At 45.4% G+C, this 20,279-nt stretch overlaps 1 protein-coding gene across 4 annotated transcripts in view; it reads right to left on the bottom strand.

Moving 5' to 3' along the window:
• Window positions 1–16,870, bottom strand: part of MAP3K4 (mitogen-activated protein kinase kinase kinase 4) — a 113,132-nt gene extending 96,262 nt beyond the window's left edge. For 3 of the 4 annotated variants that reach the window (XM_088456303.1, XM_088456447.1, XM_088456381.1), the window contains exon 1: window positions 16,450–16,869. In XM_088456303.1, the coding sequence (XP_088312429.1) occupies window positions 16,450–16,454 (5 nt within the window). In that variant the 5' untranslated portion in view covers window positions 16,455–16,869. Of the gene's footprint in view, window positions 1–16,449 lie in introns of all 4 variants that reach the window. The other variant, XM_088456535.1, reaches the window with a different exon arrangement.
• Window positions 16,871–20,279: the final 3,409 nt, after the last annotated feature.

Genomic DNA, 20,279 nt, shown 5'->3' with positions numbered 1-20,279 from the left:
ACAGCTGTGCTAGTATTAGATGGTGAAATAATAAAAAATGAGGATGATCGTGTGGAGGAAGTGCAAAAGAAGGATGCGGGGGGAAATTTGTGTCCTATCTGATGCTAATGAGGATGTTGATGATGAGGATGTTGTTTGCGTAAATCAGCCACCAGTGGCAGCAGTTCTTGCTCATGATAATAAGAAAGCCACAAAAGCCACGTCTTGTGTGTGGAATTATTTTTATCTAAATTCTGACAACAGTTGTGAAGGCATCTATTCCATTTGCAAAGCCAAAGTTAGCAGAGGAAGGGATGTTAACCATCTAGGCACCTCCACCCTGTTACGTAACTTGCAGCGAGTTCATGCAATTTGTTTAACAAATTATAATACTTTGTAAATTAATAACAAGCAGTCCAGTATCAGCTACCAGCAGTTTGGACCAGCACATGCAATCTTCACCACTAATTGAAGGCAGTTCTTCCAAAAAATGTTTTGTGGGGGCCCAAACAAACCAAGGAGTTCAGCCACGAACGTGTCAGTCCTAGTCTCTAAAGTGCTTGGTTTGTTAAACTGTGCATGTCCTATTTAATATCCCACATAAGAGAAAGTGGGAGGGACAATTTCATCTTGCACCTCTTTTCTTTAAATTTTGCACAATTTGGGGCATTACCGACTGACATTATTATAGTTTATTAAACTGTCATCCTGTCTGCCACTGCTGTGTGGCAATGTTTCATAGATGTCCTATATTTTTTTAAACTGCCGTGCATTTGTGCCACTGCTCTGTTGCTTACTTTAGACACCAACTCGATGCAGCCTTTGGCCTATATAGGTGAAAAATTGTGAAATCAATATTGTGAACTGTGAGGTGGCTAAAAATGCATGGAAATGCCTGAAAATGATTGTTAGTAAGGTTAATAATACTGTAGGAAAAAAACAGGCCCAAATTATGTGGTTTTAGCTGTTTATATAATTTTGGGGAAAAAATACAGATCCAAAACCTAAAAACAAAACACCAAGGCAAAAGATCCAAAACCAGATCCAGATCCAAAACACGGAGGTCAGCGCACATCTCTAGTATCTATATGTATGCTTGGTTTGCGACAAGACCACACTTGCACCAAACTTGGGCAACACAGTTGGTGTAGTGGTTAGCATAACTGCCTCACAGCCTTGAGATCATGAGTTCAATTCCTCACCAAAGTACTACCTTTATGCGCGGTATGCAGTCGGGAAGCCGGCGGACCTAATCCCGACAGCCGGCTTCCCGACTGTCTAAAGAAAGGCGTCAATATGCCGACGCCTGTCATTAGAAATATGCCGGGAGCCCGACGCCCGGCATCCCGATCGAAGGGACACCGGGCAGATAGCCGCGCGGGGGGAGGGGATTAAGGTTTAGGGTTCCCAGGGGGGTACTTAGGGTTAGGCACCCCTCTGGGAGGTTAGGTTTAGGCTAGGGGAAGGGGGGGGGTTAGCATTAGGCACCCCCCCGGGTACTTAGGTTTAGGCGGCGGGGAAGGAGGGGGTTAGGTTTAGGCACTTAGAAGGGGGATTAGGGCTAGGCACCCCTAAGGGAGGGTTAGGGGGCAGAAATAGGTTAGTCAATACTTACCTTAGGACGATCGAAATTTCGTCCTCTGCCGGGATGCCGCTGTCGGGATTCCAACCGCCGGGCATGGGTCCGGCGGTAAATCATATAGATTCCGTACGCACTACATAAATAAGTGTTAATACTATAATAAGTCCTGATAATAGGCATATCTTTTTGCCTAGCCGCAGTTGTGTCACTATACCCACTAGACTTTGCTTATGTGAGAAAGGACTGTTATGCCTTTATTGGGATCGCAATGTGCACTTCCCTGCATCATCTGTACTTGTGTGCCCCCAGTTCTGGTGCATGTAATAGTGTGAAAAGATGCAAGATTTCCGCAAAGAGCCGTATGTCCCACTGTGCCTCAGTCCCATAGTCCTTTACAACTGGAAAGCCCTTGAAAGGCAAATCCCATTGTATAGCACTTTATAGAAGAATAGAAATTAACATTAAAAAGAAAACTTGGGAAATAAAGTCTAAAATGCCAACATGCTATAATTACATTGAAACCATCCTGGCTGGACAACATTTTCCTCTTGTAGATATCCAAATGCCCTAGCAAGTGACATTTTAATAGTGCATACTTAGGATTCAGAGTCAGTAAAGTAAAATGCAAGTCCATCACTTGCCAAACACTGTTTCAACAGGTTTAAATAAATGGTGCTACCAATAGTGACAAAGGTGATTTCCTGCAGTTCAAACCAAGGTCAAGTGATCTATCTGAAGGAGAATTTGCACAGAAGGCAAAACTCAGCAGTGTTATAAGCCTACCGAAGTGCAAACATGCCCTGACAAGATGTCATGCAGTAAAATTAGGAAGGCACGGGTTGGTTGGAAGGATATAAAATGTGAATACATGACCACTGCACATCTCAATATCAGGTATTTATAATTATGCAAAAAAAAACGATCATTAATTCAGCACTAATTCTAATTGACAGCTATGTGGTGTCACCATCAGATAGTCTTTAGCTACAAACTGTACAAAACAATATAATAAATAATGTGGCTTAGCTGAAAATATCTCTAAAGGTGCCCATCCACTAGACTATTAAGTTGAGCGATTGAACGATATGAAATGTCTAAAACGACCAGCGATGCACGTGCCCGCTCGTTCAGTGCAGGCTCATCAAGACTGACAAACAACTGCACGATTACAATGTCATAATTGTGCAGTCGTTTTCATGTCTGCAAGTGGATGGGCACCTTAATGAAAATGATGATATTTTGAAGAGTCTTAAAACTTATTTTACACATATTTAGAAAGTTAATTAAAAAAAACATTCACAACAGCCTTAAGACAAGCAAGGGGCTATTTTTTTTTTCACATATGTGGGCTGCAAGACAAGCCCACACTGCTGCAAGAATTGTTGAGGAGTTCAGTTGCTGTGCAGGCTGCTTCTGATGTATTTCCAGGAAATACAAGTGACTAAACTGTAAGAAAGCTGTTCTGCCTGCACAGAGTGTAAGCCGCAGCAAGGATGTGGAGGGATAGATCAGTTTTCTTCCACTGAAATATTTCCCATGCTATTTCCAGGAAATAAGTAATACAAATGGGAGAAGAAAATTCATTGCAGTTCTGAGCTTCAGTTAACAGGCTGGATGACCTCACACATGGCCTCCGTTGCACAAGATTCCTTGCCAGGAAGCGTTCTGATAAAGTACAGTCTTCAAGCGGGAGTCTCTGGCTCTCAGCATCCAAGAAAAGTTTTACAGATCAGCAGGCTTATATCTCCATATAAACACCTTTTTAAGTAATTCAAATAGAAAAAGGCCATCATATTGAGCATGAACAGCATCTACAAAATGAACATGCTTATCTCCATATATAAAAGAAAAGATTTCTACAAGCACACAGCTACAATTATGTAAAGTGAAAATGTATTATGCAATGAGAAAAGCTTGGCAACAAACCACATGTTCTTAACTATACCATAAAGGTCACTATTGAAAGGCGTGTTACTAGGAGTTACATATTTACACAAACACCCAAAGCTCTAAACTTCCAGTTACTGGAAACAATTTTCCATAGTCATGAACCCACACCCACAAAGGCTGCTGACAGCCAACCGGCATCCCGTCTGCATCCAAAGGTCAAAAGTGAATCAAACAGGAACTGCAAGGCTATTACACTTCAATAAAGAGATAACGTTTGTTTAGAAAGTAATATCAAATGTATTGTAGTGAAACAATGATTTGGAAGCAGCAGAGCTGTAACTAGACTTTTTGGTGCCCTGTGCCAGAAAGAGCATTGGAGCCCCCCCATTTTTAAAATAGGGACATAACGCATCCAAAAAAGGGGAATGGCTTCATGGGGAAGGGCCAGGGAAGAGATAGGAGAGGCCAGGAGATGCTGGGGATGAAATAAGAGGAAGCTACAAGTGAGAATGATAATAAACAGAAAATTGACTGGCGTGAACAGCGCCCCTTGTCCTGCGGTGCCCTGTGCCATGGCACAGGCCGCACTACCCTAGTTACTGCCCTGGGAAGCAGTATTTAGAACATTACAATTAAAGCTACACTACCACCAAGGTAAAAGATTTTACCAATTTGTCCCTCTCCCTAGCAGGAGCCGACAGTTTCCCATTGGAAAAAAAAAAAAAAAAAAGGATGCATGTAGCTGCCAGGTAGAGGGAGCAGCAGGTAAGCCACATCTAATATGTATGTGATAGTGCAGATGTATTACACTGTGCAGTTATTTCAAAGCTACTTTTCAATATTTCCTTGACTAGGAACCCAAGTCTATTAGTTACTGACACATTTTAAGAGATCCACCGCTGTTACGAATTACTTTACTTGTGCTTCTGTGGGGAGACCTGGAAAACATGCAGTGTTAGGGGTGCCTTGAGGACAAATTTGGGAATTTCTGGAACAACATATGTATCCTCATACACCTATACCTTTTGTGCACTCATATAGGACCTGTATTTTGCCAACTTACAGACTGCATACTTTTTTCTCTAGTTTGCTACTTTTACCTCAATCTTGTGTATTGGTATAAAGTTGCATATTAAGCATATTAAAGCATGACGATGCACGGCACAGGTCACTCGTAGCAGTTGTGTACTTTTTCCTCAATTTTGTGTATTATGGGCCTATGTATTAATAATCGCAGCACTGGCGCAATTATTAAGGATCCATATTGCAGGGGATATTTTCATATTTAATGAAAATATTCCCGCTATGTACAAAGGGGAACTAGCAGGAACAGTGGTTGCGGTAACTGCTGTCCCTGCGAGTTATATCCCCTGTAAATTGTAGAAGTCTTTCATGTTTGCGAAAGACTTCCTCTGTGAAAGCTGACCCTGCGCAAGCACACAGTGACAGCTTCCGCCACCAGGCAGGGGCTGCGGGAGAGAGTGTGGAAGATTTCTCTCCTGTTTGTAAGCTTCCATAGGGTTAAAGCAGTTTACACCATCTGATGATAGTGTAAACTACCAGGGCCAAACTCCGAAAAGCCTCAGATCGTAGTGCCCATTGATTATAATGGGGACTGTGATCTGCAGTGCTAATTAGTACTCTGCCGGAGATTTCTGCGAAATATCGTGCATTGTGATATTAGTACACTGCAACAGTTCATAAAATTGTGAAGAAACTGAACACCCCCCCTGGGTGTGGGGGGGGGGGGATGGGAAGAGGGTCAAGTTCAGGCACCAATGGGGGAGCATTAGGTTTACGCACGAACGGGGAGGGTTAGCATAGTTACGTACCCCTGTCAGGATATGGAGCATCGGCATGCCACTGTCGGTATACTGGCAGCTGGCATCCCGACTGCAGGTATTTCATACCCAAGCCACTAGAGGAAGGCCCTGTGAAATGTGACAAATCAAAACTGCTCTCTTTCATGTCTTGCCACTAAGCTATCTTGGAGTTTTAAGGAACACTGAAACAATTCTACATATGTGGGAGCAACATATAAAGACAAGACCATCTATTTTGCTCTTTATAGACATGATGATCTATTCTCTACCACTCGTAACAGAGATGTAGCGAGTGCAGGGTGCCAGGTATCATATATAGAGCCGTATTCAATATGAGCCGAGCCGCAATACTTTTTCGCCTGGACTTTCCACCTACTTCGCCTGTTCTGCAGGCGGAAAAGTATAGCGGCCGTCCCTGCTTTACCCCGTATTCAATATGGAAGTATGCGAAAAACGGGACCCGACGAAACGTGAATAGGCGGAAAGCACTGTCAGATTTGGGGAAATCAGCCTGACACCCCCCAAAAGATGCTTTGACATGGGGTTAGCTATGGTACCCCCCGATTTGGCTTGCTGAAGGTATTTGGTGATTTTAAACGGGCTCAATAGCTGCTAAATAGCGTTTTTCTATACGTGATACAGAATAGTATTTAGGAGCTTTTTTTTCCAGAAAATAACTTATCCCAGCAAATTTGGGGTCAGCATATTTAAAAGTTGCTAAAGTGAAGTTGAAAAATCGTGAAACATCCACCTGCCATAAGCACCTGCAATCAAAAAAACACTTGGGGCATACTTGGGGACCCCAACAGAGTCACGTTCGCTAGTTTTTAAGTTTGTACCCCAAAATTTATTTTTTTTTCTCCATTTTTGTAAGTAATTTTTTGGGGTGTCCTTAAGTATTTTTTTTTTTTTAATTTTTGACACAGTTCACCTTTGGGGGACTGTCTGAAGGCTGCACGGGGGTTACCGCAATGTTGCACCCCGAAACCCCAATTCTGCACTTTTTTCCGCCTCCCATTCATAGGCAAAACTTTTTCGCCTATTACATTGCATTGGCAGTTTCTACAAGCCTGATTAGGAAATCAAATCCACACACTGAGGAGCAATTACACAGTGGCATTCAAAAACCCTGCATGATGAACCAAAGATTTCCATAATACCTTCTTCCAGTCTTCAGTAGTCCACCGACAGTGCTTCATGGCTTTATCTGTGTTGTTTTTTTGTTTTGTTTTTTAAATAAAAAAAAAATAAAGATTAGGGACGGAGGCCCCCATCTAGCTCTGTTTCCAACATGGGGGGGTGGGTTCAATTGCTTTTTCACACCCTATCGCTCCTGATGTTCCATCTAAAGTTACAGGGTGATATTCAATTGCTAGTGCCGGCAGGCGCACATTACTTATTGTGCATGTCGCACCCAATTAACGTGTTACCAGTATCCCCCTACAAAAGTAGAAAATTGGCACAAATTTTGTTACACAGCCATTTATATGCTCTCATGGTAAATGTGTTTTGTGTATGCAAGCCCATTAGGGGGTATTCAATTCAGCGCAAGTTGTTAAGCTCCAGGAGTTGAGTGCCTAGAGATATTCAATTGCCCGCACTAGCTAGCTCAGATTTCTGCTCGCACCTTATGAGGGTGCGAGCAGAAACCCATTAGTCGCGGAATTACAGCACAGGCAATTGAATAGCTCCAGCACTCATCCCGGGAGTTTAACAAACAAGCACTAAATTGAATTTGCCCCATAGAGGGCGATCAATTGTTTTTTGGGTGACAATTAATGGGCACCTGCAGGAGCAAGTCAATTGTTTTGGGCACCCAATAATTATCACACTTGTCATGCCCAAAAGCAACGTCTAAACCCGTCTAAAGTCCTGCCTATCGTGCCCAAACTACCGCTTGGGCACCCAAAACACATACTTATTGTACACTTCTGCTCACCACCTCGAGATATGTGCATCCGATTGGAGCATTAATTGAATTGCTCTGTAGAACGACAAGTAGCTAAAGCCGCAATAAAAACAATTGAAATCCCCACATAGGGGGTAATTCAAATGTTTTTGCCAGCAGATCTGCTTAATGGGCGCCCAAAAGAGCAATTCAATTGTTGCTCCGTTTGAGTGCAATAGCTGCCGGCAGTGGCATTTCTGCTCGTACCCTCCTGAAGTGGTGAGCAGAAACGAGCTATAAGTTTGGGCGCCCTAACCAGGACTTTAGACAGGTTTAGCCTCTTTATCCGGTTTAACCCTGCCTCTTCAGGCACGACCTGCGTGATAAAGCATGGGTCCCCAAAAACAGTTGAATATTGCCCCCAAATCTCCCGTCACTTTATACGGGAGATAGGGCGCGATAAAACAATTGAACTGCCCCCCATATAGTTTATATGCTGTTTCAAAGACTGTTCTTTTTTTTTTTTTTCTTGTCCAAATTCAACACTAGTGGCTGAGAAGTCTAAACTATATTTCAATTTCTATAGTTCTAAGAGGAAGGTGTTAAAAAATAAAGCAATGCCTACTTAAAAACAAAGCTAAGGGCTATATAGCAAAAAGTTATTAGTAGCATTTTCTTTCGGCCAGATGGTATGTCTGAGTAAATTAGCATGTTCAGACACTTTTCAAAATAATATACAGGAATAATATTTGCAAGCTGCCAGGCAAAACGATACTTGATATACAGTACAGCTTCTCTCTCTCAACAGTCTGTTTATATTCCATAATAATGGCCACCTTTGGAATGTTATCAACAAACTGCTTATATGTCAGGTTATAACATGGGAAAGAGAATACGCATTTGCACATATGGGAGAGTGGAGAATATTAAAGAAAAAAAGTAAGTGACATATACAAGAAGAACTATAACAGTATTACCAGAAATTTATTGCAATAAGGCAAGCAAGCCTAATGTAGGAGCTTGTACATAGCTTTTTATTACCTAAATCATCTGATAAGTCAAGATCTTTAAACAAGGAAAGAAGAAAACAATCTCCAAATATTTTCTCTCTTGTTATGGTACACGAGAAACTAAAGACGTAAATAAGTCATATTAAACAAGTGGAAAGCTATGTCATTGAGTTTTGCATTATGGGCCCGATTCAGACCCGCTCGCACGCTGCCAAAGTACGCAAATTCTGCGTTCGCACAGCAAGGCATTAGCACGCCCACTATGTCTTGGTGTGCGATCACGGTGTGTATGTAGACACCCACCAGCCTGTCTTAAGATGCCCACTTTCCCTTAGCAATACACGTCATCTCCAGGAAGTGTATGCAACAATCGGTAACATTGATTACCATCGGTTGCATATGCAGCACTTGTGGATTACCATACCCTACCGCAAGCACTGCGAGTGCTTCAGTGTAAAATTCAGCCATGTGACATGTACTATGACGCTGCGTCTTAATTATGCACGCCTACGATACGGCGTTATGACGCTCAGACACGCCTGCTTTCGAACCACCACTCCCCCGTTTCCATCGACCAACCCGTCACCACCCACAAACGCCTCGTCCTGTCAGTCAAGCTAGCGAGGAGTCTGTGCACAAGGGGCGATCGCACGTACTGGTTTGCGCACGTACTGGTTTGCACACGTGCACTGCGATGCATACGCATGCATACATTGCAAACATCGGCAGGCGGTGTGCGAACACATCCTAGCGAGAGGATCTGCATCAGGCCCTATGTGCAATGCATGTGGGGCATTAAAACCATAAAGACTGCATCTACATCAAACAAACTACTGTAAGCTTTATAATCATTTGTACACATTACAGTGCATTAAGTTTCAATGGGGGAGCTCAGAAGCGGTATCAGCGAACGTTATGTGCGCTGATACCGCTTCTACCTGATGTATGATCGGGGTTTTGCGCACCTGTCATTATCGGTGCTGCTATCTACATGATAGCAGCACCGATAGCCTGGGCCATGTATGAACGGTCAGATCGCCTGACCGTTCGGCACGCTGTAGCTGTCGCTGCTACAGCCTAGCAAATGCAGCCCTGTCCCTGCTGTGGTGACTGCCAGCTCCAGGCTTTACGCGGGTATCCCACGCATGCTCTGTGAAGCTGGCCGTGACTGAGACACAGCGCGTCAGCACTAGGTCTCATCGGTAGTGCTTCCTGCTTCGCCTCGGTAAACAGGCGAAGCAGGAAGCGATATAGCGGCACGTTAAATACATCTACCCCAATGTGATAAGAATGCACATTAACGTATGAACAGGCTTGCCATATAATCCCTTTAATTCGGGACACATGTATATTACACAGGTTCTGTGGCTGATTAAAACCAAGTGAAAGGGAGACTTGAAGTCAGCCATCCACAGAATCTTCATAATTCATGTGTGTTCCGACCTAAAGAGATGATATGGCAAGCCCCAGCGAACGCACTGAGTGAAAAAAAAAATTGTGGGTCCCGGTGACCCCTCACTTTAAAAAATTGAGGTCTGACTGCACGGTTTCTTGGTCCCATCACATATCACGGGTGGTGAGGGCAGGCAGCAGTAGGGGCAGGCAGCAGTAGGGGCAGGTAGCAGTTGGGGCAGAGGGGGTTAAGGGCAAGCAGCAGTTGGGTTAGAGCTGCAGGTAAAGTCAGAGAGATGGGCAGGCGGTGCTGGGGGAGGGGAGGGAGGGGATAAGTGCAGAAAACAGTTGCAACAGTGCTGCGGGGCATAGAGGGGGCTAGGGCAGGCAGTGCTGGGAGTAGGGAGGGGGCAAGGGTAGATAGTTTGTGCTGTACTGGGAGGCAAGGAGGGGGTTAGGGGCTCTCACTGGCATTGGACAGAAGGCTTTCACCATACACTGGCAGCACCCTGGAACCACACAGAAGGCTCCCACTACATAATAGCACCAGCCTGGCATTGCACGGAAGGGTCCCACCACACATGGGCACAACAGAGCAGACTCCCACCACACACTGGGAAATGAGGGTCCCACAACACAATGAAGAACACCTAGTGCAACACAAGAGGCCTTCGCTCACCCTGGTACCCCCATGTACCACACAGTACAGCAACACCGCACACTGGTACCACTTTGGCATTTCATATCAAAGGAGTACCCCACCACACACTGGCAGTCCCAGGTAAAACACTGGGCACTGGTTAACACAGGATGTGGCCCTGGAGAGTGGCTACTCACAGTCCAGGTGCTTTTTCTTGGGGCAATCTCATGGGTGGTTGCCTTGCAGATGATCCGGATACAATCAGTGTTGCTCTGGTCGGACATTGCGGCTCTGGGCGGGGTTCTAACATGAATAGGATCGGGCCTGGGAAGAGGGGGGGGATCCGTTACCTAGCCACAGACCTGAGCATGGAGGCCGGGAGCACAATCACGCTGTCAGCCCGTGCGGCGCAGGGAACGGCAACTGTTGGAGAGAGTCTGGCGCCATCATGTGACCGGGAAGCAGAGGTCTCAATACACTGATATCTCACAGTGTATGCCCGTGATATCTGCAGTGCAGTCAGGCTGCCAGATAAAATGTCTCACAGGCATTTTATCTGGCAGTTTATGCCCGGCAAAAGTTAAGATGCAAGAATACTATTTTTTTTCATTATAAAACCTCAGATCATGGACAGAGCTCTAAACCGTAATAAATTATTTTACACTAGCTGGGATACCCGGATTGTACCCTGCAGTACACCTGCAGCCTTTATTTGTTCACATTGTCCTCGCCTATAACCCCATTCCATTGCATGCAAACAGTGGCATAACTACTGTGGGTGGCTGCCTCTGTGGCCCGCTGCTCCTCTGGGTGGCAGCGGTAGCGTACCCGCTAGGCTGTTTTAGCGGGGCGCGGCGCCCTGCCCTCCTTCTGGTGCTGCCAAGCGCCCTGCCCTTACCGCCCAGCGCACCGCTAAAACAGTTGTGTCCCGTGGGTGGGGAAATGTGCAGTGACACGGTCACCGCCGGTGAATAGACACCGGGCGCATGCACCCGGCATCTATTCTTCCTTTCAGCAGCGCTTGGGAGCTGCCCGGCATATCCGTAAGTGCCGGGCACGCCCCAAAGAGTGACGGAAAGGGGACGCGTCTAGTAGACACGCCCCCTTTTCAGTGACCACGCCAGGCGCGCGCGGAAGTGCCCTCTCTAGCTCCGGCGCCCTGCCTGCTGCCGGAGCTAGAGTGAACACTAGGCAGCGGTGTGGATTTGGTGCCGGCCCTCCAGTTGATTACAGCTGGCGCACTGGCAGGCAGACATGGAGAAACAACGCAGCCGGTTGCGAGACAAAGGCAGCCCCCGGCTGGCTGACGGTCAGCGACTAGCGTAAATTCAAATTGCGCTGGTGGTGTCTGTCCATGTCTGTAGCTGCCTGCCTGTGTGCCAGCTTTAATATGCTGGCGGCTCAACCCCAAATACTCACCTGCTGGGCTGCTGATGGCACAAGGGGGAGGAAAGAGGCTGCTGGAGGGACACGGGCTGATGAATGGCTGGGGGGGGGGCATAATGTGTAAGTAAGGGGCATTACTGTGGGGCATAATGTGTTATATGGGGGACTACTACTATGTGGCATAATCTGTAAAGGGCATTATTGTGTGGTAGAATGTGTAAGGGGCATTACTGTGTAGTGTGAGGGGAATTTTGTGTGGCATCGTATATAAGGGGCCCTACTACTGCATGGCATAATATACGGTACTACTGTGTGGCATAACCTGAATGGGCTTTGTGTGGGGGCCAATGTATGGGGGATTTTACCTCTGGGAGGGGGCCTCTTAAGTTCTTGCTAAATGGTCCCCAAAGTTCTAATATCGCTCTTGCATGCAAACACTGTGGGTTGACTAATATACAGATGTGTCCAGCTTCATCTTTGCCAATTGTGCTACAAACGTGCGCATGCATTACGCCATACAATTACCCGCAGTAGCATATGCTATGGTACGCACTGTGATCACACCGTGCAATCCTATGGATGCATGCTTGCAAACGCATGCATGGTGCGATTTTCTGTGTAAGCAGCAAGGATGTAGCAGGACACATCTATATATAGTCACTTTAAAAAGGACTAACTCTGAATTTAGGGCCTGATTCAGGTTTATTTTGCATGCAGCCGGCCGATGTTTGCATTCTGCGCATGCATCGCAGTGCACGTGCGTGAACAGACCACTGCGATCTGCAATCGATCGCAGTAAGCACACAGACCCATTACTGAAGGGAGGTGTTTGGGCGAACGCAGACGTGTCTGTGCGTTTGAACGTCATTACAGGGGCGTGCATAATTAAGCCCCTGCGATTATATACGTAGCCAAAGAACTAGTTGGCGACAGGAAGTTTAGCAGTTTTTGCGGCAGGTCATGGTCAAACAACTGTGCGTATGGGTTCGATGTTACACACTGTTTTTCGCTGACTTGCTGTACAAGGTGTGTATAAAACAAAAAAGCATTGTGTTTTCATTTGAGCCCCATTCCCAATATATTTCATTCTGATATGCAAATATTCCAATACGGAGAAATCTGATATCCAAAATACTTCTGGTCCTAAACATATTGGATATGGGAGATTCAACCTGTATATATTTATTTTAATTTATTCAAAACATATTACATGACTGTGTAAGCTCATGGCTTATTTCAAAATGAGATTGATCATTGATGTATGTATCATATGATGTGGCTGAATGAATGAGGTGCAAGGCTCCAGTCTGGTATGTTTCTACACACATTAACGGAAACCTTAAGTAACAAGAACCATAGCTCATGATGTACAAACAAAAATAAGTGAAAATAATTAAGAGATCATCACACAGAAACATGATGTTATTGTCAGATCAGATTATATGCATCTTGAAACTTTTAAATTGCATTTAAAAAGGCTAAGGAGTACGAGTTCTAATACAGAACATTTACAAGAAAAAAAGCCGACAATCCGTACACATGCAGTTAAGGGCCAAACTTTCTGACTGTAAAAAGAAAAAAAGCTTTTTTGTGTGAACATCCTTTCTAAGGATGTGTTTAGGAAGAGGATTTCCGATTCCTTCTGCAAAGCAGACTAGCCCAGGCTAATAATAAGATGATCTAACCATTACATAATCATGGAAACGGAGGGAATTCAATTATTTGTGACAGCTGTAGCTCCCGCCTAAAGTGACCGGGAACTGGTCAATTCTTTTCACTTATCGCAGATAAGTAGGGCTTTTGGGTGCCTTATCTGCAGCGTGCCCTGCTTTTGGGCACCTTACTTTAAACAGGAGAAGGCGCTTTATGTGGCTAATCCTCTATATTTCGGGCATGACATCCGTGCAAGTGATGGGCGACCATAAATTATTTGTTTTTCACTTTATACAGGAGCTGCAGCTGCGATAAAACAATTTCATTTCCCCCTAAAAGTTAAGAGGCAGGACCAAAAATAAGGAGCCAGTATATTTAAAAATTATAATAATTTATAAGAAAAAAAAATTATATTCAATAGTGTTTAGCAAACAGACATGTAACACATTGCAATAGACTGTCCCCAACGCCTAACCTCCTTTGCAAAGCAGAAACAATAGGGATGCTTAAAACAGAGGGAACAAATGCTGCATCTACTATGTGACAGGCTGTTCCCAAAAGTCAGAAAAAGGCACACATATATAATTTTATATAAATTAACGCAATTAATGGAAAACAAGTAGTGTACTAAAACCAGCCGGTACCAGCATACAGAATGTTTCACAGCTGGAGTGGCAAAACCAGCACATACCCAATTTGGGTAAAATATGTTGGCTTACATGGCAATGAGGTGTGGTGTATAAGGTCGACATTCATAATGTCAACATGAGAATGTCGACATGGCCTAAATGTAGACATACTTAGCATGTCAGCATTCATCATGTGAACACTGCTTAAATTTCAAAAGTCCTTCCTGGTGGTCTAGAGATGACTTAGCGTTCCCGCAAGGCAGCTTTAGGGTGGCGCCGCGCCCTGTCCTCCTTAGCAGCGACCCCGCTAAAACAGCCCACAGTGTCCCGCGGGTGGGGAAATCTGCGGTGTAGCGGTCACTGTCGGTGAATGGATGCCGGGCGCATGCGTCCGCCATTTATTCACACAGACAGCAGAGCTTGGGGGCAACCCGATATGTCCCCAAATGCCGGGCACGCTCCCAAGAGTGATGAAAGGGGGGCGCATCTTAAAGACACACCCCTTTTTCTTGGTCACGTCCCTTTTTCAGGCCATGCCTGGTGCCAGACCTAGAGTGAACACTATGACACCTGCTCCCGGCAGCAGTGGCATCTCCAGCAGAGGCTTCAGGGTCCTGACGGTCACATGTGGAGAAGTTCCGATGCAGATATTTCATGGAGCAGTGGTTCCAGTAAAGGCAGGTATCCACTAAACTATTCGCTCCATGAGAGATATCGTTTAGTGTGTCCCCGGCAGTGGTGTGCTCAATGTCCTTAACGACATTGAGCACATACACTAAGCGATATCATTAACGATATCGTTCAGTGCCGTCCAGTTGTGATGTCAGGCACGACACAGTGGGCAGACGATTGGCAAGTGTGTATGCACTTACCAAATGTCAAATAGGACGGCAAACTCTCACGGGACCTGGCTTGCCGAGAAGGGCTTTTAGCACTACTGCAGCAAAGATGTATAAGGACACATCTGGAAGTTAATGTTAGTCAACTTTGGGCACGATTCATTTACACGCGAAGTGAATAGTGCCGGGAATGAGCTCCCAGAGCCATTCAATTCTGCGCAAAGTTAGGTCGGGGAAGGCTCGTTTGTGCCTTAAACAGGGTGTTTAGATGCGAAAACGGGCATTCTCCGACTAAACTTCCCAGCGCAATGCTGTTTTCCTGGTGCTAAGGGCAGAAAACAGCATTGCATTTTGACTTTTGTCAGATTTCTGCTCGCATCCCCGGAGGGATGCGAGAAGAAGCCCTTAGTCGGGCTTAGCAGAGCAAATTAATTGAATAGCTCCTGGAGTTGATCCCCGGCGCAATTCACTTAATTTCTAACACTATGTTAGAGGTGATAACAGCTGATAAGTACTGTTTGTAAACAACATTCTAAAGAGCGTGTGAATTAGGATTTTATTTGCATTTTTTTGTTTTTAAAAAAAATGCCTATGGAGGCATATTCGCAGGAGAGGGACCTTATGATCCCTTTCATGCACTCTCCAGCTGCCCCCGAAAGCTGACACTGATTTCCCCGAAGGAGTCACTCAAATATGTGAAATAATACTCCTATGTGGTCGAGATCAAACTCAAAGGGACAGGGGTTATTGCGACTACTGTCCCGGCAAGTTTTCTTTCATACTTATAGGGGGAATTTTCTTTACAGTGAAAAGGTCCTTTGCAATACAGACTTAATAATCTTAGCATTGTCACAATTAATACATAGGCCCCATAAACTGGTAGATTTAATCTTACTAATGTTTATATAAGATATTCTACAAATAGGCCTTTGTGCAAAAAGTAAATCAAGATTGAATAGCCTTCATTATTGGTTACATAAGTAGCAATAAAACCAATGTATAGCAAAATGGTCCAGGATTCAAATACAGCAATTCTGCAATAGAGGTGAATGCACCACAGACAGGAAGTTCCAACCTCCTGAGCTGATGGTAAAACTTTTTGTAAATGCCACCCACTCCTTCACAATCACTGTCCACACATACAGGGTGAGCAATAAGCAGCCTTCCAGCTGCAGATCAACTACACATCACATACCAGCATGCCCTAATAGTAAAACTGCAGCAGGGCAAGCTGGGATGTGTAGTTCCTCAGCAGCTGGATAGTCGAATGTTAAAGATATATTTTAAAAAACAAATCTAATTGAACCGATTATGGATAGTACATATGCTCCACCACAGCAGTATGATAATAACCACATCAGGTAACTTACTTACATGGTATTGCCCAACAAGTCCCTCATCAAACCACCTAAGCTTTGTTAGAGAATGAGCAACAAGCCAGAATCTCTGCAACTCAACCACTTAAGTTTCACTTAATATATTGCTTTTATTTTTTATTAGGCAGAACTGCAAAAAAACAACCAAAACCATTAACATGCAACCAGGCTGCAGCCCACTACCGATAGCGCCGAGATTTCCATTACAGCAACAAGCCGCAGCTGTCCTGCCCGAGCTCAGCTTGCAGCAGCGGCGCCCGTGTAACAAGTAGTGTGCACGGCTGCATATAGCCATCCGCCCGGCCGGCGGTGACGATAGCATGACTGAAGGCTGCGTCACTTATCATTCACAAATCACATACCTCATAGAAACAAAATTCCCGTCCACGTCTTTTTTTATTTAAAGCATCTTAAGGAGCTCCCTCAGGATCCAGAGCAAATGCATGGTGCCCAGAATCCGTGGCTGCAGCAGAATCGCAGTAGTTGCGGCTGGAGACACAAAGCTGCACCTATGGACTTTTTTTGTTTTCGTTCTTTTTTTCCTCTCTCGTCCCCTCTAGTTGCAAGATGCCATCACCAAATACCGAGTGGATCACTATTTGCCAGGAAGGGAGCCGGATCCTCCCGCGCAGGCGCTCTCCCCCCATTCACAGCATAGAATCACTATTAGGCAGCTGCAAAGGGGAGGCACGCTAGCAGGCATTGGAGTGCATACGGAGGAGGGCAGGGAGTGGGGCCGGCCAAATCAATGCAGGAGGACGAGGTGTACACCAAAATGGTAGCGATTGGATCCTCTGACGTCATCAGGAGTCATCCGATCATGTGATCAAACCATGTGACCCGGATGGACATCGGAAGCCCACCATCAGATGATGGCTGGGCTTCCACCATTGAAGCTTTTGATGCGATGGTAACAACCGCATCAAAAGCATTCGATGGTGAAAACTAGTATTTATATGATGTAAGCATACGCAAAAAACACAGGGCAGCGCGGTAGGCAGGGCGTGGGATTGTGGGTGGGGCCTGGAGCAACAATACATACTGTGTACTTTCTAGCAGCGCTGCCGCTCTGTGCTGTGGGGACTGTAGGGACGGGTACACTAGCTACATACACAGTCCGGCTCCAGCATACACGGCACAGGTTGGGAGAGGCTGCTGAAGTGAGTCCAGGAAGCGAGGAGGAGAGAGACTGCTGCGTTGACCTGCTGTGTAACAGCTGACACTGAAGTCCGTATTCAATGCAGCGAAAAGTCGGACTTTTCGCCATCTTCCATGTGAAAAAGTCTCTCGTGTCACCGCTTATCCCCGTATTCAATGGGCATGATTCTATTCAACTCGATGTAAGTAGCGCCGGGAGTGAGCTCCCGGAGCTATCCAATACACCGCGCTGCCAAGTCCGACTAATGATTTCTTCTCTCATCCCTCCGGGGATGAGAGAAGAAATCCGACAAAAGTCCTGGCGCGAGGCTGTTTTCTGCCCTTCGCGCCTGGAAAACAGCCTCGCGCCGGGAAGTTAGGTCGGGGAATACCCGTTATTGCGCCTAAACACCCTGTTTAAGGCGCGAGAACGAGCCTTCCCCGACCTAACATCGCGATGAATTGAATAGCTCCGGGAGCTATCTCCTTGCGCTATTTACATCGCGTTGAATAGAATCGTGGCCAATTACAAAGTGGCGAAAACGGCACCCGGCGAATTAGGCACCAGCGAAAAGTCCTGTCAAAAATGGGGAAAACAGTCTGAACCCCCTGAAAAGCTGCACTAACATAGGGGACCACTACAGGGGTGTTCTAGTACCTCTAATAAAGCTAATCTGGTTTGTTTTTTTTCTCAGAAAGCTTGCTATTAGCATCTTTACATAAGTGGTGACGAATGGCCCTTAAGCAATATTTTTTCATCAAAATAAGTAGTCCCAGCAAATTTGGGGTACTTGAAAATGGGTACTAGCATATTTGGGAGTTGCTAATGTGACGTTTTAAAAAACATAAAAAATCCACCTGCTGCGAGCACTTGCAATCTTAAAAACACCTGGGGCATACTTGAGGATCCACTGGATTCTATTTAGCTAGTTTTTAAGTTTGTCCACCAACTTTGGATTTTTTTCGGCCCCCAAAATGAAAGTACTTTTTTGGGGTGTTCTTAAGTTTTTTGTAAACTTTTTTTGACACAGTTTGGGGGGCTGTCCCAAGGGTGCAGGGTGGTTCCCGCAACTTTGTACCCCAAAACCCCAATTCTGCACTTTTTTCTGACAGCTTCAATGTTCTCCCAACGCTCTATGTCCCGGACGCAGCGCCCGGCAACAAATCTCTGCCGCCCGGCAATTAGCATTCCCCCCCCCCGGCCACATTGCGCAAAGTCTCCTAACGTCTGCCGCCCCGCATTTAGCATTCCCCCCTGGCCACAATGCGCAAAGTCTCCTAACTTCTGCCGCCCGGCATTTAGCATTCCCCCCGGCCACAATGCGCAACGTCTCCTTGTCACCCTTAATGTGTCCCTGTTGCCAAGGGCACGGGTGCCGGATATGACGCCGACGCTAGTGCCGGATGTGATGCCAACGCTGGACTCCGGGCAGGGGACACTGACTCTATTGGGATGGGGGATGCTGCTATGGTAGGTGCCGGGCAGCGGACGCTGCACTGGGACGGGGGAGGTGCCGGACAAGGGGTGCGGCTCTGCGACGGGGGAGGTGTCGAGTGGATGACCATGCTGGGCAGGGGATGCTGCAGGGGAGGTGTCAGACTGCAGTGCAAAGATCCCTCCCCCTGTATAAAATCACAGGCGCACTGTTCAGGCGGGAACAGTTGTCTGAGCTGCTTAAAGAGAGTAGACCTGTGTCCACTCTCTCTGTGTTGGAGCTCAAACTAATCTGTGGGGACTGTATTTAGGGGCCAGTATCAAAGGGCTGTATAAAAATTAATTTGTGTCGGCAAGTCACCTGTGTTTGAGGGTGCTATAAAAAAATAAATTTGTGCCAGCAAGTTACCTGTGTTTGAGGGTGCTATAAATTAATTCATTTTGTGCCGGCAACTCACCTGTGTTTGAAGGTGCTATAAAAAAATTAATTTGTGTCGGCAAGTCACCTGTGTTTGAGGGTGCTATAAAAAATTAATTTGTGCCAGAAAGTCACCTGTGTTTGAGGGTGCTATAAAAAAATTAATTTGTGCCGGCAAGTCACCTGTGTTTGAGGGTGCTATAAAAAGAAATTAATTTGTGCCGGCAAGTCACCTGTGTTTGAGGGTGCTATAAAAATTAATTAATTTGTGTCGGCAAGTCACCTGTATTTGAGGGTGCTATAAAAATAAATTAATTTGTGCCGGCAAGTCACCTGTGTTTGAGGGTGCTATAAAATAAATTCATTTGTACCAGCAAGTCACCTGTGTTTGAGGGTGCTATAAAATAAATTCATTTGTGCCAGCAAGTCAGCTGTGTTTGAGGGTACTATAAAAAAATTCATTTGTGCCGGCAAATCATCTGTGTTTGAGGGTGCTATAAAAAAATTCATTTGTGCCGGTAAGTCATCTGTGTTTGAAGGTGCTATAAAAAGAAATTCATTTGTGCCAGTAAGTCACCTGTGTTTAAGGGTGCTATAAAAAAATTAATTTGTGCCAGCAAGTTAGGTCTGTATTTGAGGGCTGTATAAAAAATAAATTTCTTTAGTGCCGGCAAGTTAGGCCTGTATTTGAGGGCTGTTTAAAAATAAATTCATTTGAGCCAGCAAGTTAGGCCTGTATCTGAAGGCTGTATAAAAATATATTTCTTTGGTGCCAGCAAGTGGGGACAGTACCTGGGCGCTGTTAAAAATACATCTGTGTTCAGCCACTTGTTACCCATAATGAGTAAGAATATAAATCAGAAAATAACAATTTTAAGTTTCTTTAAGAAAAATGAAACTACTAACAAAGTCTCAGAGCCAGAGATTTCCAACAAGGACACCTCAGACAAAGGCCCTCATTCAGAGCCGCTCGTTAGCGGCAGTACGCTCGTTCCGAGCGATGTTTGCACATCTGCGCATGCGTACGGATTTTAGTACGCATGCGCGAACCAGTCAGTGCGGCCGAAAATCGTTGGTACGCAATATAGCGAGGGCCTGCTATTTTGAGTGACAGAATGAGGCGTATGTGGGTGGTAACAGGGGAAGGTGCTTGAAAACGGGGAGTGGAGATCCGAACGCAGGCGTGCCTAAAGGTCAAAACG

Source organism: Taudactylus pleione, unplaced genomic scaffold (assembly GCF_031769625.1).
Source record: "Taudactylus pleione unplaced genomic scaffold, aTauple2 ptg000006l, whole genome shotgun sequence".
Classification (NCBI taxonomy): Eukaryota; Metazoa; Chordata; class Amphibia; order Anura; family Myobatrachidae; genus Taudactylus; species Taudactylus pleione.
Note: the sequence above shows the minus strand (reverse complement) of the source record. Positions and strands in the feature narration are given on the sequence as shown.